Genomic DNA, 24,597 nt, shown 5'->3' with positions numbered 1-24,597 from the left:
AAAAAAAAAAAGAAAAAAGAGAGAGATCTATATCAAAAGCAGAAATTCAGTTTAAACTTTCATTCAACCTTTGCTGCTATTTAGCTTTACTATCTCTTCACACTGTGTTTTTCAATGTGTCTTATCGTTACATATTTCTCTTGCCTGGCTTCGGGGGCGATGTCTGCTCCGCTCTGAGTGCACTGCTGTGTGTGTGTTTTTTAGGGGACTTTGGGGACCGTTACTTTGGGACTGATGGCTTCGACAGCTGGAGTGATGAAGAGGACCAGGAGCAGCTGCCACACTGACTCAAACATTTGTGAGACTCTGTGAAAGAAAACACAAACTACTTGAAAACTGTTGTGCATCCTCCTCTTCAGGTGTAGACTAGCAAAAAAAAATTGTTATATTTACTTTTGTGTACTGTAAATTTTTATTTTTTTTTACTCCTCTGAAGATGATGTCTGAGTCCAGGTTTGTGCATGAGGGATATTTTGTTCTGCTCATCTTAAATATTTTAATACTGAACAGTAAAGCAGTGCCATTGCCTTTGAGGTGCAGTAAAACAATAATCCAATAACGTTATTAAATGGGTCCAGGTTGCACCAGCTGTTATTAAATCCAGAACTTAGTAAGAGCCAAAGAGTAAAGGAGTAAGTTCAAAGAGTAATGTACTAAATTTAGTTGGGCAATTAAAATATAGTGAATGTCTTCAGTAGTTTTGACTGTAGTAATGTGTAAATCTGTCATGCATATAGGGAGTTCCAGTTCAATACAGCAGCACCGTGAGGCAGCATCAGTATGGAAACATGCCCACAGTAGCAGGTAATGTTTGCCTTGTTCACAGTCTCAGTTTTACATATTACCAAGCCAAAGTACAGCAGATTGGACCAAAGAAAAGCTCACATATGATATTATTTGAATAAAAATTAGGAGATCACCAACAGTAAGAAGTTTCTAGGCTCGATTTCTGCTGATTGCTAGGCTGTCTCCCTGTGAGTGTGTGGGCTTTCCTCTTACGAGCTTGAAGTCCAGTCGCCTTCTTTTGAAGCTCTTAAGACTACCGTGACCTGGATGACTGAGAGCCTGCAGACGTGGGCTTTCCTCCAGTTTCCTTTCGCAGTTCTAAGACACGTTTGTCAGGTTAACTGGTGATTGGTGAACTTGTCTGTGGCTGTAGAAGTGGTTAAATAATTTAATTTTTCTTCATTAATGGACATTAATGAATACATGTAATTCATCTTATAATTGTTTGGAAGTTTCACATTTAAAAAAACCCCCATAAATTTCATCCTCATGGTGGTGCTAGATGAAAAGTTAGAGGTGCTTCTTTTTGGGGGTGAACAGCACAACAGACAATTTTGAAGGTATTTGTGTGATTCTTGAAGTCGCAGATGAACTGATCTTTATCGATAAAACCAGTTGTGTCTAAACGTAGCTCTGACTATGCTCCATTGGAGAAATGTGTGTTTTTAAGAAGAAAGACATTTCACACAATTTAGATTGAGTGTGAAACGTCTGATTGCATGAACCCTACCACCATTATAGGTCACGTGTTTGGTCATTAGTTTGACCATTTTGTGAGCATAATTTTAGACCTTTACTGTTATAATGTAATTCAACCATATCTTCATAGCAGCAAACTAAAACCAATTAACTCTTTTGCACTCATCTGAACGGCTCAGGCTAATATTATATTCTGGGTATTTGGTTCACATAGAACGCAGCAGTGATGTATAGGATTTACAGGCTATAAAAGTCAGTGTGGTGAAGCCTGTTATAAATTGGGGATATGTTCATTTGCACGTAGTTGTTGAGTCACTTGTATTTTTATAGCACATTTAAAAACAACTGGCTTGGACCCAAAGTGCTTTCCAGTCCAGGCAGGTGGATTAACAAAACAGAGGTAAAACATGGAAGGTAAAAACAGCATTAAGAGAGAAATATGGATAAAGGAACTGGGAACATATAAAAGTAATGGCATAAACACAGTGTAATTACACTTACACGGCATTTGATCCCCTTTCTTCCACATATCCAATTCATAGGATCATTGAGGGGCTGCGGCCTATTTCAGTTGTCATGGGGTGAGAGGTGGGATACACCCTGGCAAGTCACCAGTCTTTCACAGGCTAAGAGACACAGACAACCATCTACAGCCAATGCAGAACCTAACATGCAAGTCTTTGGATTGTGAGAGGAAGCCGTGGGTGCTGGAGGGACCCCACGCAGGCAGAGGAAGGGTTCCAGTCGGGCAGTGAATTTGAACCAATGCCAATTAAACCAATTAAATATTGGAAATAACATTGTTGTAGATCACTACTGTTTTTCAACTGAAAAGAGTTCTCTTTTGTCCTCGACATAAAAAAGAGCAAAAAGTAAAAAATGTGAGCACTTTTTATCCAGTAGGGTTTATTGTGTCTTATAAATCAAATTAAAGCATTAAAATTTACTGTAAATACATAGTTACAAAGGAAACAAGTCTGAGTTTATGAATAGCTGGTGCAACAAGAAAGTGTTCAGTGAACTTTCATACTTTCACACTGCTCTAGAAGGATTTTTCTGTATGAAATGGGATAAACTTATGTCTGAAACAGAGCTGTTGTTTTAATTTATAGTAAAGTCACATAAGAGGAGGGATTAGATACGGATTTAAATGTAAAACATATAAATCTTGGATTCAGGGTATGAAAAACATGAGATTTTGATACAGATTCAGTTTTCAGTCCTCACATCCACCACTCCAAGTTACTGCTGGAGTTTGACATTGTGTGTCTGTGAGGTGCTGGGTCACGGACGGTCACATGCTCATGCTTGAATACTTTAAAAGCTCCTCTCAGGGTTCACGCACAGGCCGCCTGGCTCCTCTCTGCAATGCACTTTAAGGCCTGAAGGGGTCAGTATAGCTCACATTAAGCTTCTTCAGTATGATTTATAGTGTGTTTATTACCTTTGAGAAATGTGTTATTTTACAGCACAGGAAATGCACACGAACTCACCTGAATCACAATTTAGAGGTTTGAGGTGAGCAGCTGGAAACATCCTTGTGCTTCTCAGTTTAGCTGACTGATCTGTTGCTGGGTGCGGTGTGTTAATGCTCACTTGTGAACATGTAAATAATAATGTTTCAGGGCTAAAAATGAGCAGTAAAAGATCACCTTCCTGTTGTGTTCGCGTCTCTTGATCCTTCTGGAGAAAAAACGGACTCCCCAGCCACTTTGTGACCTTATGCTGAGTGTTATCTCTCCTCTGTCTCTCTCTGATCCTCTGTTTTTTCACCATCATGCACTTTGACTGCGTCTGACGGCCTCATTCATTCATGTTTATTCAGTCATTCATGCTCCTCACAGCGAGATTATCACATCACATAAGCTGTGAACGTGGTATCATCTTCACACCTACAGAATCTCCTACTCGTTTGTTTTGGGCTGTTTTCCTTTTTTCCTTCCTGTGATAGCTCTTCGCCGAGTGGGTGACACTGTGATCACGGATGTCATACGACGCACGCTGTATTCTCCAAGACAGCAGAAGACTCGCTCAGCCATGTGACTACTGCCTCAAGGTTAACCTGTTACCATGGAGACAAGCCCACCAATGAAAATTCAGCAGACGGTTGCGCTGTTGACTGCAAGCTTTTTGTTTTAAGGGGTGACCTATTTTTTTTTTCCCTCCCCCTCCCTCCCCAACACTTCACAGCCACTCAGACGCAGACCCCGCTACTCTGGCACATGTGCACGTGCGCACAGACATGCACACTGATGGGAATGCTACTCACACACATGCACATACATGCTCCTCAATGAGGTCTGCAAGGTTGTGCACAGAAGAAGCAAAGGACAAAATGCACAGCTTTAGATTTAAATCAGTGGGAAAACATTATGTGTTTATAAATCATTTCCCTAAAGGGCCATTACAATTATTGGGATGCATTTCTAGAGATATTTTTTCTTTCCTTCCTAGGCCTAAATACTTGAATCTACAGGCAGCTTTTAAGATCACAAGATGGCAACTGTTAGAGAAATCCATCATCATCAGCAGTGCTTGGCAAATTCTGCTTTCTGTCCGTTTTAATAACCGAGACTATGAGATAAAGCATATTTTTTTTAAAGTGCCACTTTATTACAAAAGTATAAACTTGACTGACATTTCATGAATAGTAATCTTGATATAAAACATTACAATCTTTTGCACTTAGCACTTAATTACACGCTTTTGAGTACAAGACCCTGTAGTCTGAATAGCAAACACACAACATTAGCTGCCACATTTAACTTAGCAGGGCTTTCCAAGAACACACCGTAGCTCCACGGCTTCGAAAAAACAACAAACAGAATACACTGAAATTTACATTGCAGCTGTTTTTGCAGTTTGTGTCACAAGATAAAGTCATTCCAAAAACACAACTGAACATAATAGAAAAAGATAGATTTCTTGACACTGATGATATATTTATTATTCTTTCTCTTTTGTCATGTACATACACATTGCATCAACATACAGTATAATCACATTGTTTGCTGGGGATATTTGGTCAAATGAATTTGTCATTACTGTCCAGGCTTTGTATGCAATTTCTGTGCGGTGTCCTCGGGGTGATGCTGCTTAGCCAACCATTTGCTTCACATTTCTGCAATATTTTTAACACTGATAACGGAGAGAGAGAGAGAGAGAGAGAGAGAGTTCGTCGATGGGGTGATGATGAGACATGACGTTTTGCTAATACACATCAGTTCTAGTGGAGCTTTCCATACTGCACTATGATGAAACCAAAGCAGACTCGTATGACCACGAGGAGGGTACTATGTAGATGAACAGTCCACAGATATGAGTGAGGACTGAACAGACGGGAGGATTGTGTGTATGTGTTTCTGTGTGCGTATGTGTTGGGTGGGGTTGAGTGGACTGTCTCCACCTTTAGGACTCGAGCAGTTCTCCTCAGTCTTGTTACATCTGTACTGTGTCTCTTTCAGGTACGGGAGAGAAAAATAATCCTCCCCTCTGCTGCACAGAGTCCCACTGAGCCAAAGACATCCTTAATCTATCTGGCTTTGAGCTCTACAGAGAAATAAAGCAACACACTAACAAAAAATAAACAACCAACGACAATAGAAAAAAAAAACATTCATATAGAGGTACCACATGACAGTGCTTAATTTTTTTTCATGTTTTTTTTTTTTTTTTAGCATGCAACTTGTAGCAGGCAAAGTGCAGAAACAGGATCAACAAAGTAAAACACTTCATTTACAGACGGCAGTGGAGACAGTGTTCAGTCCATGTATAATGAAACAACATGACGGAGGGGAAGAATCTGGTCGGCTTTTTAAAATGTGAAAACGGTCGAAATTAGTCAAAGCTTTTAGGAGGAATGCAAAATATGTGCAAATTTTTTATTTGATTTATAATACTCTCATAATTGTTTCTCTTGGTCCCTGAGCTTTCAAGTATTTTGATTAGTAATTTGTTCATTTATATCCTTTAAATTCCGTCCTGAATCACGTCTTGACCAACTACAGGGAAGGTCTGTTCACAACAGACTGAGTGCTACCAAAATATTTCACACAATGCTTTGCCTTTTTCCCCCAAATAGGAGTCCTACTATATGCGACTTTTTTTACCCGTTAGAATTGAGGAAGAATTTAGGCTTTTTACTTTATTGTGCTTTGCACATATGTATCAGTAAAATAGAAGTGCTACTGTTACCTACAGATTGCTCTGCAATGGTTTTGTGCTCATTTATTTTTCACTACCTTTGGATTCCTTATAAGGATAATAAATTGGACTTTTTATTCAGCCCAGGTCATAACAGAGCAACTTTACTACCTCAAGGCCTCTGGAGCCCGTGAAAGGCTTGACGTTATGACTTGAATGTAAACAGTATGTGTGGGTGAGCATGACAGGGGCTCAGCCGTCACTCCTTGTGGCATTAGCTCAGCTCCTTGTGTTGGAAGGATAGGGGGTCACAGTGCAGCCGCTGCCTCAGAGCCCTGTTACGTACATCTCCATGCCATCGTTGAAGGTGAAGATGGTGGTGGTGCTGGAGGTGGCAGAGCCCTGCTTCAGGTCGCCGATGCTCTCGTACAGGTTCTCCCCCGGCAGCAGAAGGGCTTTGGCAGGCAGGTGCTGTAACTTGGGTGTCTGCTGCGTTGGTGGCGGTGGAGGGGGCTGCTGCTGCTGCAAGGGCTGCTGGGCTTTCTTCCTCCTTGGCCGCAGGGTGGCACACATGTTAGGGGGTCTCTCTCGCTTCCAGGCGCCTCCGCCTTCCATGTTCTCATAGGCCAGATCACACTCCTCTGTCCCAATGGACTCGTAGCAGTGGTCGTCAAGGGGCCCGCCAACTGCTTTGCCCTCTTGAGGTGCCCACGTCTGGGGTTTGACTACTACACTAAACCCCCCATCCCGGTCTCGGTCCCGGTCACCTCGACCCAAGGTCCGGAAGCCGGGGTTGGCTGGGGGAGACCCCGGCACAGCTCTCTTCTTCTTTCCTGGTTTACACACCTTAGAGTACATCTCGGCCACCTGCAATCAAACAAGTTCAGAGATTATCTTCTGTAAAAAGGACTTTAAATAACCCACTCAACCTGCCATTTTATTCACACTATAGCTAAAAGTTGTGTTAGGCAAGCTGCGTAAACCTCCAGAGCTGAAGAATAAAGCCAGCAAGAAGCACCCAAAACCTTATAATCTCTGCAAGACTTCACCTTTACCAATTTGAGTCCCTGCATTTGTACTTCTCACACATATTGTTGACCTTTGGAAGCTTTTAATCTGCAGTCATCTGATAAATGGTCTGTATTTGTATAGCGTTTTACTAGTCCCTAAGGACCCCAAAGCGTTTTACAACCAGTCATCCACCCATTCACGCACACACCACCAGTAGGCAACAGGTGAAGTGTCTCGCCCAAGGACACAACGACCGAGACTGTCCAAGCCAGGGCTCGAACCAGCAACCTTCCGATTACAAGGCGAACTCCCAACTCTTGAGCCATGATCGCCCCACAATAAGTAATGTGCTTTTCTGAGTGGTAGAGCCTGTCAAACACATTAGTTTTTTAGTTTTGATAACTGAAATTCTTTGTTAGCACTTCTACATTGTCTTGATAAGGCCAAGGCCTAATAACTTGTCATTAGTGATCACGAGTGACTACAGCACTCTTTGCCAGCAGGATTTGTTTGAGAGCACTTGTTGGATTAATATTTGGAACAGTGAGGAAGTCCAAGGAATTCAGTGAAGCTCCAAGAAGGAGAACTGTAGATTTTCACAACTTGAGAAGGTCTCTTGGAGCCACTTATAAAAAACTGCGAAATCCAACATCATCATTTCAAAATATTGTGATAAATACACATTATTAAGATGTGTCACCACTTTTTCAAGACCTTCAAGAGCCAAGCTGTCACTCTCAGATGAGAGGAAGTTGGTAAGGATATTCAGGAACCATCAAGGCTCAAGCCTGCCATGAAGTGGAAATTTCTGGAACACCAGCATCACTGTCCACAGTGAAATGAGATTTACATCATCATGGACTAAGAGGGTGCTGACCAAGTAAAAAGCCACTGCAACAAATCTGACACCTTAAGGCTCCACTGAAATTTGAAGTTGCCCTCATGGCCAAACCAAATGACTTCTGGAGAAATATTTTACAGTCAGACAAAGATGGAGCTGTTTGGCCACAGTGACAAGATGTATGTTTGGAGCAGTTCAGGTGAGGCTTTCAAACCTAAGAACACTGTACCAGCTGTCAAGCATGGTGGTGATAGCATCATGCTCTTGGGTTATTTTACTGCCGGTCCAGTATCACCTCAAATTAACAGCTACATGGTGGAAACTTGGACAGAATTGGGTGTTTCAACAGGACAATGTTTAGTAATGGATAAAGGAAAAACAGCCCATATGCTAGAGCCACTACAGGTAGGGAATTAGTACGTCTAAAGCTCACCAATTTTCTTTTACATCATTTATTAAACCTTACAGAAACCCAAAGAAAAAAGTACCGTAAGAGTTTTGGGTTGTAAAAAATCACTGCTCCCAGACAAGAAGTAGTCCTGGTCATACAGCAGCATACACAGTTTTATTTTCCAACAGACTAATCGATTAAGTTTCTTATCTGTACACTGGGGGAGTCAGGATGCACACAGATCCAGGCAAGCTGCTTCCTGTCATTTATGCTCAGTTATGTGTCTCCTGGGTCCTGCAGATATGAGGTAGTCTCTCGTAACCCTTGGTAAGAAAGCCATGGCTCCTTTACCTCTTTACCCCATAAAGACAACCTCCCCTATACCCTTAATGATGAGTTTTGAAACCTCAGTATAGGTCATTAAATGCGAGGTTTGACAACTCTTTTTTTCCAAGGCCAGACCTAGTAACCCATATAGGAGGAGATCATCCTCCCTAACTTCTAAGGAAAACCCAGTTTTTAAATGATTAAATCAATTAAATAATGTGCGTGAAACATCTTGTTAAGCATTCATTTAAGAGGGAATGGGGAGCTCTAAATGGGATGATCCATAGACGGAAAAAATAGAAACCCCCAGCTTACCGCAGCAGCAGACGGCTGTATATTCTCCACTGTGTGAGCACTCAGCGGGCCCAGGGCTTTATTTTGGAGCATGAGCATGTCATCATCCTCTGGAGGCTTCCAGATGTACTGCTCTCCGTTGCCCATAAACATCACTTCCTGTCAACAGAACAATAAATCACATTTGGGGCAGAGCTGGTCACATGGTCATGCGTGAATCTGCACTGAAAGAAATGAGCATTCATGAATTTAAAAAGCGGATTTTACTAAACAGACGCAACAGGGCGGATGCATGGCAAATTAACCCCTCTTAAGAATCCTGCGGCACATAAAAACATACTGGATGGATTTCATACAGGGGTGAATAGATTTTCCCTGGAAGGTGGAGCCTGCTTATATTCTGGATGACTCAATTTCAACACCTTGCGTCATCCACGGGAAAATCAGCAGTGAACAGGCCTGTGAGCAAACTGCTTACACATGTAAGCCTGTGAACTGTGCGTGCTGTTGAACTCAGGTCACAGCAGATAGAGCGACCCCCCTGACCTCACGCGGGGCAGCAAATGGTTTCCCACTGTTACCTGGAGGGGTGCACAAAGCCTTACAGCCACAGTAATAGCAGACAGTCTGCCTACACTCCTGCTGCTGCGAACATATGGAGGAGGTGACACTGCTGAGAGCAGAAATACCCCACTATCACCAAAAACTCTTCGACAAATAAACACCGCTCAGCGCCTAGACTTCAAAGAAATTCTAACATATCACAGCACCATGCATGATGTAGCCAAGTGCTCTGGAAACTGCAACACTGGCACAATTACAACCGAGCAGATCCTCTGCAGTATCAACAGGAACTGTGAAAGAAATACTCTGCAGATCCTGATCACAGCACCACAAACTGCATATTAATGCGTCGTACTGCTGCTGACAGAGAATAACAGAATGAAATAATGATCACAGTGACATTTCTGACATTTCTGTCCAAACAGAAACTGATGGCCCCATGTTCTATGGAAACTTGTTATCCGTTTACTTGGCTTCTGTCATGTCTATATGTACAATAGCGGTTGCTCATACATGGCTTCACACTGCTCTAAGCGATCAGTTTCAGACAGTTGATTTTTTTTCTCATGGCTCTGTTCAGTGTCAGAGATTAGATATCACTAATGTGGACATCTCAGGCACACAGCTTTGGCTGTGAGCACAGAAACCCCACCCACATCTTGGCCTAACCTTCTGGTTTAGAGCAATAGCCAATCAGAAGAAAGGGGGTTAAAGGAGGAGGGACTAAAACTGCTTGTTTTAGAAAGTGGATGACCTGAGATACTGCACCAAGCTCCAGTGTAAGGAGTGGAAAAAAATCCAAGGCTGATCTGCACAAGACACTAAAAACTCAGCAGATAATTTTTTCTCTCCCTCTAGACATCCTCCTTAACTTCCTTCAGTTCATAAAACCGACCACTTAAGGTGATGCTGTGTTTCTGTGGCTTATTGCACAGAAATATGTAGCTGTCAGGCATCAACATTACTTTGGGTTTTATTTATTTAGGAATCACTTTGCATTTATTGCTTAAATGATAAATATTACATATTTTCCTAAGTATCGTGATGATTTGTAGAGAGGCATATCCGTCAGTCTTTGTCCTCTCATTTCTCGTGTGCATCTCAGCAAAGTGCTGCTAAGTTTTGCCACCCAGCTGCAAAATGTGACAATGCTATCATATGAGAAAAGGTAATTAACTGCATGTTTTGGAAAGCTAAGTATAATAATTTCACTAGCCACGCTAAGGCCTGATTATTGCCAGACCTGTTGAATCGAGAAATTACTCAAACAGATCCTTTTGGATAAAATGATTTAAAATATTTAGAAAAACAACACCGTGCCACAATCTAAAGAAAATCAAGAACTACTGAGACACAAAGTCATGGACATCCATCAGTCTGGAGAGCATTATAAAGCCATTTCTAAGGCTTTGAGACCGCAGTGAACCCCAGTGAGAGCCATTATCCACAAATGGAGAAAACTTGGAACAGTGATGAAACCTTCCCAGAAATGGCTGGACTACCAAAATTACACCAAGAGCGCATCAATGATTCATCCAGGTCGGAAAAGAACCCAGAACAACATCTAAAGGGCGGCAGGCCTCGCTTCCTTCAGTTAAGGTCAGGGTTCACGTTTCAACAATTAGAAAGAGACTGGGCTAAAATGGCATCATGAGCGAGTTCGAAGGAGAAAAATAAACACAGATGAGTGAAAAGAACACAAATGCTCGTCCCACATTTGCCAAAAACACCTTGATGACCCACAAGACTATTGGGAACATATTCTGTGGACTGATGAGACAAAAGCTGAACTTTTTGGAAAATCTGAGTTCCTTTACCACTGGTTATCAGTTCATGCCCAGAAGTTCAAGCACACTTGGGCTATGCAGCAGGATAATGATCCAAACCACATCATTGAGTCCACCTCTGAATGCCCCTAAAAAAAACTTGCAGTTCTCATTGCCGTGTGGCACAAGCTATTTGGTTTAGGAGGCAATTACTTTTTCACACAGGGTCAGATAGGTTTGGATGACTTTATTCCCTTAAAGAATCAAATCATCATTTTATTTACTTGGATTATCTAAACGAGTCTCTCCTTGTTGACTAATATATATATATATATATATATATAATATAAAACATGAAAAAATAAGAAATCAGAAGGGCGCAAATTTTACTACACTGTACCCGAGAAGTTATTTTTAAGAATTATCTTGATTAAATTGAATTTTTAAAGTATCTCTCCCTCTTTTCATTAAAATGATCACTTGAGTGTTGTATAAAAACCATGTCTAAAAGTCATGTGGAGTCAGCATCAAGTATAAATCACACCTGTGACAAGTTTTAAAAGAATAGTTTAACATCTGGGGAAACAACCCGTGCTTATTTTCATGCTAAGAGTTAGATGATAAGATTTCTGCTGCTTTCATGTCTCTAACGGAAATCTGAAGCTTAGCTCTGTCCACAAGTAACAATATCCTATTATCAGGGCTCACTAATTAATTTGTTTGATCTAATTTGATAAATTCCCACTTAAAACTGATAAAACTGAACAGCAGGAGAAAAAGAATGGTTTTATTTCTATTTCTTTCCTTCTGTTGTAAATTGCTCTTTTTCAAATCAGTTCTCTAGTTCCAGGTGCAAACACCAGCTGTTCAGGTGTTAATATTTTTATAATGTGCCTGAGAAAGTTTTATTTTTCTAAACTTGAATGTGTAATAACCTCAGAAAGTACTCAAAAGCTGTTTGCGCATCTTATTAGGGGTTGGGAAGCTCATCTTGTAACCGGAAGGTTGCCGGTTCAATCCCCAGCTCTGTCTGTCTTGGTCGTTGTGTCCTTGGGCAAGACACTTCACCTACCACCCAACTGGTGTTGGCCAGAGGGGCCGATGCCGCGATATGGCAGCCTCGCTTCTGTCAGTCTGCCCCAGGGCAGCTGAGGCTACAACTGTAGCTCGCCTCCACCAGTGTGTGAATGTGAGAGTGAATGAATAGTGGAATTGTAGAGCGCTTTGAGGGTCTCGAAAAGCGCTGTATAAATGCAATCCATTATTATTGTGTTGTAGATTCCATTTGAAAGGGAAAATTTTTAAAGTGAAAATAGATCTTTGGATTTTTGTTGCAAACTTATTGAGATCAAAAATTGAAAGCTTATTTATAAAAGTGTTCTGACCCTCAGTTCAATGCTTTTTAAAGCCCCTCTGGCATCCTTTAGAGCATTGAATCGTCTTAGGTTAGTTTCTGCAGGCTTTGTACACCTGGATTTGGACAGCTGATCCCATTCGTTCTGGCTGATTTTAGTGGCAAAAACTTCCTCCTTCTCAAAATGATTGAATCCACTGTACTCCTGGGGGCACTCGAAGCTTTAGAAATGGTGTTGATCTATACTTCACCACATTTTTATCATGGAAGTCTACAAAGTTACTTAAACTTTATGGCTTGGTTTTTATCCTGACCTGCAGGAAGAAGCAATGTGTTTTTTGAAACTGTTCAGCTGATTTATTTTCTCATAAGTGGAGTTCGGTTTGACTTTAAAAACAACTGAAGGTTTATTAAAGCAAATTATTATTAATCATTATTTATGATCATTTCTCATGTTTAGTTTTTTGAAAAATCAATATAATAAAGGTGCTTTTAAGTTGTGGTGAATAAAGCAAGCCTTTCTTATATATGGGAACATACCTGAGTGGTGAACGACAGGTATATAAAAGCAGTAATTGAGATGAGGATATCTGATATTGTGAGACAAACAATTCTGAAATGTTTAATAATAATCTTTGTATAAATTAGAGAATATTTAAGCGAGAGCTCCAACTGGAAAGTTATTTGTGTAGTTTAGATCATTCTAGTCGGTGTTATTTAGCATGTTAGTGGTTTCCCAGTAGATATGGGCAGATTTTACGGAGTTGATCATATTAAACATTTATGTGAACTTTGTAGCTTGGAAAAACTTGGAGATGAGTGTCATTATTTGAATGCAGTCAAAAATATCTGCCTGTGTATTTTAGGTTGAGACCAAAGGTTTGGAATAGTTGTTTAATACTTAGGATAGTTTACTGCCTAAACTTGCAAAAATTAGTAAAGAAATTGTATCTGTATTTGGATGTGGGTGATTTGTTGACAGTTTTCTTTTTTCTTTTTTGTTAACGATGATTATTGATGATATGTATTATATAACCCTATGTTTTGTTTGTTGTATATTTTCTCTTTTACCTCTGGAGGAAGTTTAATGGGAATGAAATAAAGTCTAAAGTCTAAATAAAGGCAATCTCAGCGTAGAAATGCCAAAAAACTGCAGTTCCTCTTTTGGTCATTTAAAGCCAAATTCAAAAGTGAGTCAATAAGCTTAGAGTTTAATGTTAAAATGCCCATTTTTACACAGCATAGTTACAAAAAAATATGGGTTAGGTCAATCTAGCAAATTTCCTCCTTCATGGAAAGTATACTTGTAATTATTCTCTATGACTTATTTGTTATAGCTACCCATTTCTGCTGCATCAATCTTTTTTTGAGGTTTGTTGCAACTTGGCTTCATACAGTCTACAAATGCATCTTACTAACCAGCTGATTACTCCAACTTCTGATCCAAACATGGTAACTTCAAATCTAAAATGTCAAACTCTTCCTATCAGATCATAAAGATTAGGTTTTCAGTATGCAAAACATTTAACCCTACCAACCTTTGGGAAGGACGGGACATTGAAGGCCTCGACGTTTCTACGGGGCAACTTGGTGCTGTGAGGGTGTGGTGGAGGAGGAGCTGGATGTGAAGGCGGGGCATGTCTTGGAGGCGGTGCCGGTGGTTCTCCCATATCCGTCCCGCTGTCCCTCTTTTGAGGCGCCTTATCTGCTTTCCTCAGCTTCCTGACGCAGGCGTACTCGGCCGTCTCCGGAGGGTGAGGGGGTGTCATGACCTGGGCCTCAGGTTCGGGGAGCCCTCCTTCCACATCGCCGTCTGGGTCTGGGGGCGCCGGGGTGTTGGCAGGGACGGCCGGAGGGGCCGGAGTGTCTGTCTGCCCGGCCCTGCCTACCATGGCGTAGAGGGCATCATCAGTACGTGAAGTGGAGGAGCGCCGGCCCACTTCAGAGTAAGTGTGCTCGCCGTCCTCTCCAGTCCCAGAGGGGATCTGGGGAAGCTGCCTGCCTTGAGAACGAAGGTCAGAGTTAGACCGGCGGCTGGGCAGCAGCAGAAGGTCCGTGCTGGCTAGCCTTTTCTTTTTAGATGCCTCTGCAAGGCACATACAGCCTGCTGTTCTACCGTCCGTGCAGCCGATACCCCCCTAGGGAGCAGAACTCACAAACTATGCTCCTCTTTTACCGGAAGGTTCAGCAAACATTTGTGAACATGAATAAATCTCTCACTGGTAAGAGGAAATCTGAAGCTGACAGTAAACTGGGAACTGACATAGATGTTTGAGAATATGCATCCAAATTGGCTTCATTCCACTGCAGTGGAAGCAGGACAAGTATGAAGCAGGACATATGCTTATATTTCTTCAAACTCTCTGAGGCTACTGTCACAGTGCCTACAAACACAGTTCCCCTGTTGACTGTCAGCGATGGAGCTCCAGGATTTATCTTGGCACTGTGATTTGTGTCTTTGAGAGCGAGAGAGAGATGCACGTTCATAAATCAAGACTGAACCGTCTAGTGGAATAAGGCTGAGTTGTAAATGTAATGTGAATTCTGTTTCAGGGTAAATTTCTCCGCAAATATGTCCTCAAATCTTTTCAGAAAAGAAGATTTGTGGATTTAGGGCCAGATCGGATAGTACGGATGTGGAGAAAAAATGTTGCACTTATTTGCAATATTTACATTAATTTTTTTTATCACCGCCAAGGAAGTTATGTGATTGGTTTAATTCTTTTTTTCCCTTTCTTTCTTTTCTTTTAATCTTTACTTTGTTTGTTCGTTAGCAGGATTACTCTAAAGGTTACGGATGGATGTGCATGAAATTTTACCAGAGATGATTAACTTTTGAAGTCAATCCAGATCCAGCTCTTCATCCAGGAAGTTTGGGAGGATTCTTTACCAGATAGGGCAAAATTGGACATTTTCACATCATAGCTTCACAAATACATTTCAGATTGAAATAAGAAAAAATCTGGAGATGTCATCGTGATGACCTCAAAACAATATCACAAACAAGTCTCAGGAGGGAGGGAATTTTCAGTCTCAGATGACTGTTTGAGTCAGACTGTGACCTGGAGGCTGAAAATGAGGACAAAATGAGTAAACAGATAAATATATGTATAAAAAATCCATTAAAGTCCTTTCAAGTGTTTCGCTTTTGAAGGTTTCTTAAAATCTGACTGACTTTTGGAGTTGACCCAGACTTGTGTCCAGCAGTTTGTATTTGTATAAATGTATAAATAATAACTATAAAGTTAAACAAGCCAAAACAGAACAGATAGTGGTTACATTTTATTTATAGTACTTCTACTTGTTATGCTGTTAATTGGCTGTTACATTTTTCAAATTATTTTCTGTTTTACCATTTCATGCACAAATTTGTTCTCGCTCTAGTGTATCTCCAGCTTTGGTGATTGACACGGATTTAAATTAACAAAACAATTACAAGCTTCTAATGTGTCTAAGGAAAAAATGAAATACCCCATCCCTCTGAAAATTCCCTCCAAACCCCCCTGCATAATATCAAAAGTGCTTTGTCATGCAGCTGGTCGGCTCCTAAAGAGCTGATATCATGGCGATGCAAGGTTTTCGTCTGACACCAGCGGCGTACCATATAAAAAGCCCAGGTCAGGATTAGTACGTAAAAGATGCACTCACTTTTGCCATTGCAGTTCATCTTGTTCATCTCAGTGTCTGATTTACTGATGGACCGCAGCTTCGACTGCCTGAGTATACCCTGACAACACAAACGCACACAAACAGACAAACACAGGGGCCAGTTAAACACTAATTAAGACTGAAGAGGTGCCCTCTGAATGATAGTGCGCCCTGCTGGATTGAGTTTATTCAGCTAGCTCTGCTGCAATACAAACAAAACACTGAGGAGCATGTTGTCTGATACCTACCATGTCCATGAGGCGGTGTTTTCCACCCTCGCCGGGGACATTGTGTGTCTTCCCCTTCCTGTGACAAACACAACCACTCTGTCATACACGATTCAACACTGTGTGTGTGTGTGAGCCTTGTTTGTGTGCGGCTGAGTCATCCTATGACTGTGCATATGTGAGAGAGACATTCAAAGTACATTTGCACATGTGCATACCAGTGGTGGAGGATTACTGAGCACTCGAGCACTGTAGTGCAGGTTTGATGTTCTCTACTAGATTACAAGAGCCCTTCGACCACATTTAACCAGATTTCAGATTAATATGCAATTTTTTAAACAGCAAGTTGTTAAACTTTAAACCGGGCATGTCAACCTTTTTGCTTCTTTCCTCTTCAAATCAGTTTTGCATCAAAAATAAAGATTAGAAGAAATTTCAAAGTTTAAAACCTTTTTTTTTTGTTATTAATCGTGTTATGAACCCTCACTTCTGCCTTTTGACCCTTTGCAGGGGGCCTAATACTTATGCTTGAAACCACAGGATTAAACCACTCAAGTAGGTAAAAGTAGTTCCAGCTTGGATTTTGCCAGTGGAATAGAGCTTCTACTTTATTTTACTGGCACTTCTGCTGAAGCTTATTTAAAAGGTTTGAAATAGGGATTCATTGATTGTGACTCGCAGGGAATCATAATTTGGTCTAAAGATGCTGCCAATACCAATTTGTTTTTAGTCTTTATATTTTTGTTTTTGTTGTTTAATTCTTCTTTGATTCTAGCAAAATAAAGTAATCTTTCTAAAGCAATATCTGACTTGTTTTAAAGTCTTTCTGCTCGTATCACACAATCTTTAGCTGCGATAACTGACAAATATGAGTAACTGGCATCCATAAATCTAAACTCATCCACCAATATACCAATATCATTCAAAAAGGCCAAGAGCGACCAATCTACAGATCTTAAAAATGAACATCCTGATTCTGAACATGTGTGTACGGTCATTCATGCGTGCATAGCGCTCACCTCTGGCAGCCCACGCAGAGCACCACAATAAGGATCGTAACTACAAAGGCTGAGGCAGCAGCGATAGCACCCAGCAGCAGGACCTTGCCGTAGGGAGGAGCCGTGAAGTTCAGCCCGTCCTGCATGGAGGCCATGTGGGAGCGCTGGCGCTCACTTGCTCTCACACACACTCACACTCACACCCTTACACTCATGCACGCCGGGAAGTGCCACGGTCTCACTGGGATCTGCAGGGAGAAGGCACAGAGCGGTGCTTAATTACAAAGTGATCTAACCTTTACGAAACATTAAGTACGTTAACAAAGCAGCGGAGCCAAAATATTATATTCACGGTGCAGAAGGAGAGCAGCAGTTTGAAGAGAGAGTGAATTCCCATCCAGGATGAAGCACTGAAGTGAACAGACATTACGCCTCAGGCATGTGCTGCTGCTTTACCTTGTTTGAGGGATTACCGAGCTTTGTGTCACACCTACATAGACATCAACAGCATACCTGCTCGGCAGCATAGCATCTATGTCTAAACATTACCGCATCGATCCAACAATACATTTAAACGGGACCTACAATTTTTTTTTTACGTTTTTTTCCCTTTTCAGCAGTGAGTACATGTAAAACTCAACCAAAGTTGTCCCTAAACCAATTTGAGCAGCCAAGGAACAGAACAACAAGCTCCTGCCTTCAGCTGCTACCTTTCAGTCATTGCCCAAGATCTGTGAGTAGTGATTGTAAGAACAAGATGGTGGATATGAGCGGCAAAAGTGAGCTTCCATCAAAGGGTATCGGGGCTCAGCCAAAAGGGTAAGATGAAGAGTATTTGGCAATGTGGGAGGACTTCTTGTAGAGAGAGTCTCTCCTTTACTGCACCAAAGGAGAAAGTTGAGGTAGTTCGATCATCTGATTGGGATGCCTACTGGGTACCTCCACTGTCCAACTGGGAGGAAACCCCGGGGAAGACCCAGGTCACGTTGGAGAGATTATGTGTCTTGGCTGGCTTGGGAATGAATAAGTGTTCTCTTCTTGAAGAGCTGGAGCAGGTGGCTGGGGAGAGGGAGGTCTGGGTATCTCAGCTTTGGACTGCTGCTCTGGTCACCCAGACTTGGATACACAGCAGAAAAAGGATGTATAGCCAGATTTTCAAAAAGATTGCAGTACTTGAGTCAGCAAATCTCAGGCTACACACTTCTCTGAACACTCAATTTCAAACACTTGTTTTCTGCTCTTGACTCTGTATGATGGAAAAAAAACAAACAAACAGAGCAGATATCCCTAATATGGCCATCTCAGCCCAAAAACCTATGGCTGTTAGCACTAAATGTGCACACACTTGCTGTTTTAATCTTTAAATTGTGAGGGCCAGCCAATTAGAAGGATGTTATAAAAGGAAGGAGAAGGAAGCCTTTTTTTAAGAAAGTCTATGAACTGACAGACTGCAAGAAGACCCAGAATAAGATAAACTCTTTAGAATATTGAATTATACAAAACTACTCTAGAAAAGTCCAAGAATGCAAACATAAAGTTTGAAACAAACATAATAGGCCCCCCTGTCACTGAATACACTGTTCTAACTAAAAAAAAGAAATCTGAGCAGTTTTGTGAGACACCGTGCTATTTTTCAGGTTGTTTTAAATGGTTAATGTAAATTTCCCTGTTTTGCTTGTTCTGCCATGAACAAACTTCCATATTGAGGAGGTACAATGAGTCACAGTAAAGCCGAACATGCCAGCAGGCAGAGTGACCTGAAACACCGAAGGAGACAAGTGTGAAAGCGGAGCGAGCAGACACACACATCTCTCCCTCTTCCTCTCTGCTGCTTGGTGCTTGGCAGACAATTTTCACATTTGGCAGCATAATATGTTTCAAGTAAACAATAAAAAACACGGAGCTATAACAAAAAGACCAAACAAACAAGCCTAATCTCCGTCAAATTATGCCATCTGTCTACTATGACAACATCTTTTCATGTGTGTTAATGCGTGTTTGTCACTTGTCTATCAGCAAAAACGCTGCAGACTGCAGGAAACATACTGAAGTTGCATGTATCTGATTCTTATCTGTTTATTCAGTTTAAAGCTACGGATTTCTTTTTAAGCAACACAATCTATTGGACTGTGTCCTTTTAGACAGACTCTTTGTAAGGTTTGCGTATGGGCATCCTCTTTAAACAACGTAATTTAGTTTTGGATTCCACGCAGACAATTTCCTTCTATTCAAGATTTAATCACCACAGACTGAATTACTTTACCAATTTGTCTGGAGTCTTGTGAGCAACATGTATCCTCTCTGAAGGTTAACTAAAGCCTTGAACACCTTCGGGCTGTTTTTAGGAGGAACTACCACATTACCACTGGGCTTTTCAGAAACAAACACATCAGCCTGAAGCGGCTCCGGTAATTCAGCCCTCGCACTGCATTCTGAGTGTGAGGCCAAATAAGGATTCAGATCAAGTGTGAATTGCTGTTATACTCTTCTTCATTCTTCCTTGTACCTGTGCACATTCACTGTCACCTTGTGATTTGGTTGAATACAGTTTGGGGTTCATTTTTCTTTGGGACAGTCATAGATTTGAACTGTATTTCTGGTGATTCTGTCCACAAATATTTTATGTACCAAGTACCTGGTAACAAATAAATTACTAATTAGTCTCTCATCCAGCTCATCAAGTCTTAGACTACAGTCCTTGTTCCTTGTTAGGATCACTGTGCATGAACCAGAACCAGTTTGCCACCTGCCACAGGTTCAGCTTTTAGAGGCCAGTCCAGCTTACGACAGATCTCAGAACAGAAGGAGGACTACCATCATCATCTTCAGTCCAGGATAGTGGAGGCAGGCAGCTAATTAATAATAACAGTTCTCATGACGTTGAGTTACTGTTTAGTCACTTCCTGTTTTGTTTTGAAATCTATGTTTGTTATGAACATCAGTTACTCCTTTCTTTACCCGCCTTTTCATGCCACAACTCCTACATAACTCCTCCAAGTTGACTGATTGCCCGATTTGTTATCACCATTCAGGATTTCATGCCATTTCTTACTGTCCCCTGTTTTGGTGACTTATGAATGTTTTTGTTTGTTTTATTTGTAATTTATGCTTTTTTTGAGCATTTGCCTATCTTGATAGATTTGTTTCCGCTCTCTGACTAAACACCTGTATATAACCAGTTAAAAGTTCTGAATTTTGGTCTCCTGTGTCTCCCTGTGGGAAGGTTGCTCTTGCCTCCCAGCAAGAAAGTGCTGTGTTTGAATTCACCATCTGGCTAAGGCCTTTCTGTGCGGAGTTTGTATGTTCTCCCTGTGTCTTCTTGGGTACTCCAGATTACTCCCACAGCCAAAAGATTTGCATCTAGTGGGGCTAGGTTAATTGGTGAGACTAAATTGCCCAAAGGTGTGAATGTGAGTGTGAATGGTTGCATGTCTCTCTGACTGGCAACCTGTCCACGGTGTGCCTCTCGCCTCATGGCACCTGGGCTAGGCTCCAGCTCCCTGTGATCCTGAATTGGATAAATGAAAGAACACGGATGGATAGATCCCTATAAACAAACAGTTATTCCAATTCATTCTGACTGGGGATGAAGACACTTTGTTTAAAACCCTAAATGAGAACCTGAAATGGTTTGTCGAATCTTTTGTTAAATGTTGGTAGATTTCACTTGATAATGAAAACTTTGACCTTCTGATGGCCCTACAGGAGAATCACCAGACAAAATTTGCCTTACGGGAATTATAATTACCACTACCAAATTTTATGGCAATACATCCATTGAGTGCGGCTATATCCTGTAATAAGTGGAAACTAAAAACTTTAAACATAAACCAGCTTTCAGTGAATATTGATCTGTTTTACTCAATAATGAATAAAAAATTGAGGGAATCACCAGTAGAATGTATACTTTGGGAATATTATGAAAATCTTACCAAATTTGATGGCTGTCTCTATCAGATATTTATTTTCAATTAAAAAAAAACTCTGCTGTGGCCTCTTCACAATAAAAGTCTTTGTTGTTCTCCAGTGGAGTTGTACTGTGAAGGAAATGTTGACTGAGTATTAGCCACATGAAAAAAAGCTGCGTGAAGTGTTGAGTTTAAAACAAAAAACAGTCAAATGTTTCTAAAGTTGCCTGAGAAACTTTGCACAACTCAGAGAATGGTGGGATTCTTCTTTTATATCAATGGTCGCTGCAGTAAACCCACAATATTTGATTACAATGACTATTATTGATTCCCGTGGCTCATGCTAACATTTATCCCAAGTTAACAAGAAAACAAGTCTAATCTCTCACATTTCATGTTATCTGATGTACCTTCATCTCTCCCACAGCCCTTCACAAAGCATGAGCATGTGTCTCCATGTTGGGGGAATGTACATTTGAAGCTATGAAGAACATTTAAATAAAAGTGACCCAAGTTTTAAAGGCAGACATAATGTCAGAAAGGGGCTTTTAACATTTATTTTAGTTCCTGCTTTCTTAGTCTTTCCTGCAATCGGTTGCTCAGAACATATTGTTTAACTCAGTTAATCACATAAAGTACAAACATATGGCATTTTTGAATGTCTCTATGGTATTGTAGGAGTTTTGCTGACTTTTGCTAGTTTGCATTTGTTCCAGTAGAAATCCAGAGATGAACTCAACTGTTCCCACCATCAAATCTAATTTGCACAAAACTTCCTACACGGTCGTGTTGATCGGTTTTTATGCGCTCTGGTTAATTTTTCTATTGCAAGTTCAGTGTGATCTAACCAGAGCGCTACACTAACGAGCTTTGTTTTCTTCAGTGATTGTTATTAGTAAGATCCATGTCACATTTTCCCACAGTGGGTAAAATGCAATTTTTTAATTCTCTGAGTGTGTCTCAGGAATCTGGTTTCACAGCACATCTGACAAAACTATTCTGACTGTGACCTGCTTTTAATTCCTCTTAATCATCTACCGGTGCTACGCCTTAGCTGAACAACTTCCAGAGCAAGTAGTCTGAAACATCATGTTGGATTTAAAGAACCATAGTCACCTAGGAGGCAATGACCAGTTAATTCATAGAGTAATTATATGTGTGCAGATTTGACAACAGAGCAGAGGAGTGGATATGGAGCGGGAGAAGATAATTAGAGAAAAGAAAGGGAAAAGATGTAGGTGTGGAGGAATAGAAAGGAGAGAGAGGAGGGAGGAAGACATGTGTGGGAGTCTTGTGGCAGGTGTTTTTGAAGACACTGAAAGCAGATGATGAAAAGAGGCTGTCACATTTCCTAACAAGGCTTCCCAGCCTTCCTTCCTTCCCTCTTGCTCCACTGTGTCAGTGAGTGTGTCCACACCTCCCTGGCCATTCTTCTTTCTCTCTATCCCCTTGCCTCCGCCTGCGGTGTTGAGCCAGAGTGACGCCTCAGCACTGCAGTGTAATCTCTGGCCCTAGAGCTGCTTCGTATGAGCCAACCAATTGGACGTAGTGCTCAGAGCAAGAAATGGCCATCCACTGGCTGCCTTTATGCTACACAAAGCCCACCCTCCCTCCTGTCTGTGATGCTTAGTGTGCTCATTACAAACTATGGGCTCTATCCTTCAATACCTGCAGGTGTGGATTTGCCAGGTGTTGCCCTGACTGTTTATCACAAATGAGATAAGACCGTATGTGACCAGGAAACTGGAACATCATTGATCAGTATTGGTTTTGACAAATGTGGTTCTTTGATGATTCAAAATATCACATGGGAGCGCGATTTTGACTTTTGGGAGTAACAAAATGCTATTGATGTGGTTAAAAGCTCCCAAGGCTAGAGAGTAAGGTTTTGGATCCAGTTTTGTCTTCATATTTTGTATATCTTCATCTCTGCACGCATCAGGGGAGAAAAGGCTGCAAGCGCCGCAGCAGTCAGTCGATAAAGACAAAAAACAGTTAAAAATATCTGACACCGTTTCATTGATGTCAATAAATAACCTGTTTTGTTCAAAATATTTTTAAAACATGAATTGATCACATGGTCATAACGCATTGACTGTGGGAATGCAGCGATTATTCAGTTAACTGACTCACAGAAAACTGATTTGATGACTGACTAAGAGTTGAATTTTCACAGAGAGGATTTGTTATGTTTGGTCTAAGGAAAGAGTAAAAGTGACAGTGCGATATTACTACAATGCAATATCATACATTCACCACAATAATGATGGCATCACAATACAGCAATTCTACAACACATGCAAGCTATTCATCTGTGATGCATTACAATTACTGTGTAAATAAAGAAGAAAATATTGTATTTTTTGCTTAAAAAAAAGCTAAACTCCACATATTACTTAAAGTTGACTCATTATGCTCATTTTCATTTCCATATTTTTATTCTTGGAGTCTAATTGGCAAACTTTGCATGGTTCCCCTTTCAAAACAAACCCCGTTTCTCTTCCTCTGGGGCTCAACTCATCATGTATCTGAAACAAGCTGTTTTAGCTCCCTCTTTCAGGCAACTGTCTTCTGATTGGCTGCCCCTCATATGCAGAAAGTTTAAACAGCATGTGGGTGGAGCTTTTGTTCTCACAGCCAGATCTGTGCCTGTGATTACCCTATCAGGAACATCTGCTCTCAGTGACATCATCCAGAGTCAAGAGTAGAAAAAAACTGTTTGAAACAGTGTGTAGAACCGTTTGAACTTTCATCTCACAGGGATTAGAAATGCACTGACCTCATTATGTAACAGTATATCTAAAACAGTTTCTTCTTTTCACCACAAGCTGACTTCAGCTTCACCTTCATTCATTTGATAAGCACCACTATGAGGTGTCATGAAGCGGTGACTCTGGTGAGTCAAACTGATGGCATGTTTTAATAAAAATAGTGAAATATTTTGCTGTGTTTTTATTGCATTCCTGTAATTTCCACCTTATGATAAACTGGTTGGCAAAAATTTAGAGTGTTTATCAGATGACGCAAAAATATTTGAGAAAACAGGAGATTTTGCACTGATCTCCGATGTTTTACGGACCACAGCGTGAATCAGAAAAGCGGTCGATAGCTGCAGGTCACCTGTTGACTTGGACCTGATTGGAATGGCTGCAGAAGAAGAGGGATGGTTTACAGGACTGATGTGGACTCATACTCTGTAACCATAAAATTTCACCCTTTTTTTTTAACATGTACATGATTTCAAAAAATAACATGCTCATTTTCTCTATGTGTGGCATAAAACAAGCCCATGGGGATAAAATACAGAATTATGGTGTAAAACCCACAGAAATGCATCTTCAGGAATACATTTAACGCTAGAAGCAAGTCATACTAGTAGGCCTTTAATTTTCTAGGAACATGCACATGCACTGCATTCACATGTTTGTTCATTATTAATAATCCTGGAGCTCCTTTCAAACAAGCCCAGCCAGCCAACAGTGGCCTCTCCACCAATCTGCTCAGGTTTTGATAAACCACCTGGGAGTTCATGTGGAGCAAAAAAAAAACAAAAAACCTCACCCTCTGTGTGACACAAATAACAGCAGTGTGTGTGTGTGTGTGTGTGTGTGTGTGTGTGTGTGTGTGTGTGTGTGTGTGT

General features: G+C 41.0%; 2 protein-coding genes across 5 annotated transcripts in view; one reads left to right on the top strand and one right to left on the bottom strand.

Moving 5' to 3' along the window:
* The window catches only part of uckl1a (uridine-cytidine kinase 1-like 1a), a 21,509-nt gene extending 18,367 nt beyond the window's left edge, over window positions 1-3,142 (top strand). For both annotated transcript variants that reach the window (XM_005731617.1, XM_005731616.1), the window contains exon 15: window positions 205-3,142. In XM_005731617.1, coding sequence (XP_005731674.1) covers window positions 205-287 — 83 coding nt within the window. In that variant the 3' untranslated portion in view covers window positions 288-3,142. The remainder of the gene's footprint in view (window positions 1-204) is intronic.
* A 953-nt stretch (window positions 3,143-4,095) lies between these two features.
* The window catches only part of LOC102196047 (uncharacterized), a 22,215-nt gene continuing 1,713 nt past the window's right edge, over window positions 4,096-24,597 (bottom strand). The window contains exons 2-7 of one of the 3 annotated variants that reach the window (XM_005731614.2): window positions 17,071-17,297; window positions 16,073-16,130; window positions 15,825-15,903; window positions 13,715-14,178; window positions 8,514-8,651; window positions 4,096-6,495 (exon numbers count right to left, since the gene is read on the bottom strand). In XM_005731614.2, coding sequence (XP_005731671.1) covers window positions 5,956-6,495; window positions 8,514-8,651; window positions 13,715-14,178; window positions 15,825-15,903; window positions 16,073-16,130; window positions 17,071-17,204 — 1,413 coding nt within the window. In that variant the 5' untranslated portion in view covers window positions 17,205-17,297 and the 3' untranslated portion in view covers window positions 4,096-5,955. Of the gene's footprint in view, window positions 6,496-8,513; window positions 8,652-13,714; window positions 14,263-15,824; window positions 15,904-16,072; window positions 16,131-17,070; window positions 17,298-24,597 lie in introns of all 3 variants that reach the window. The other 2 variants (XM_005731615.2, XM_005731613.2) reach the window with 2 other exon arrangements.

The sequence above is a fragment of the Pundamilia nyererei genome, unplaced genomic scaffold (genome assembly GCF_000239375.1).
Source record: "Pundamilia nyererei isolate P.nyererei 1_Seehausen unplaced genomic scaffold, PunNye1.0 scaffold00044, whole genome shotgun sequence".
Taxonomy (NCBI): domain Eukaryota; kingdom Metazoa; phylum Chordata; class Actinopteri; order Cichliformes; family Cichlidae; genus Pundamilia; species Pundamilia nyererei.
Note: the sequence above shows the minus strand (reverse complement) of the source record. Positions and strands in the feature narration are given on the sequence as shown.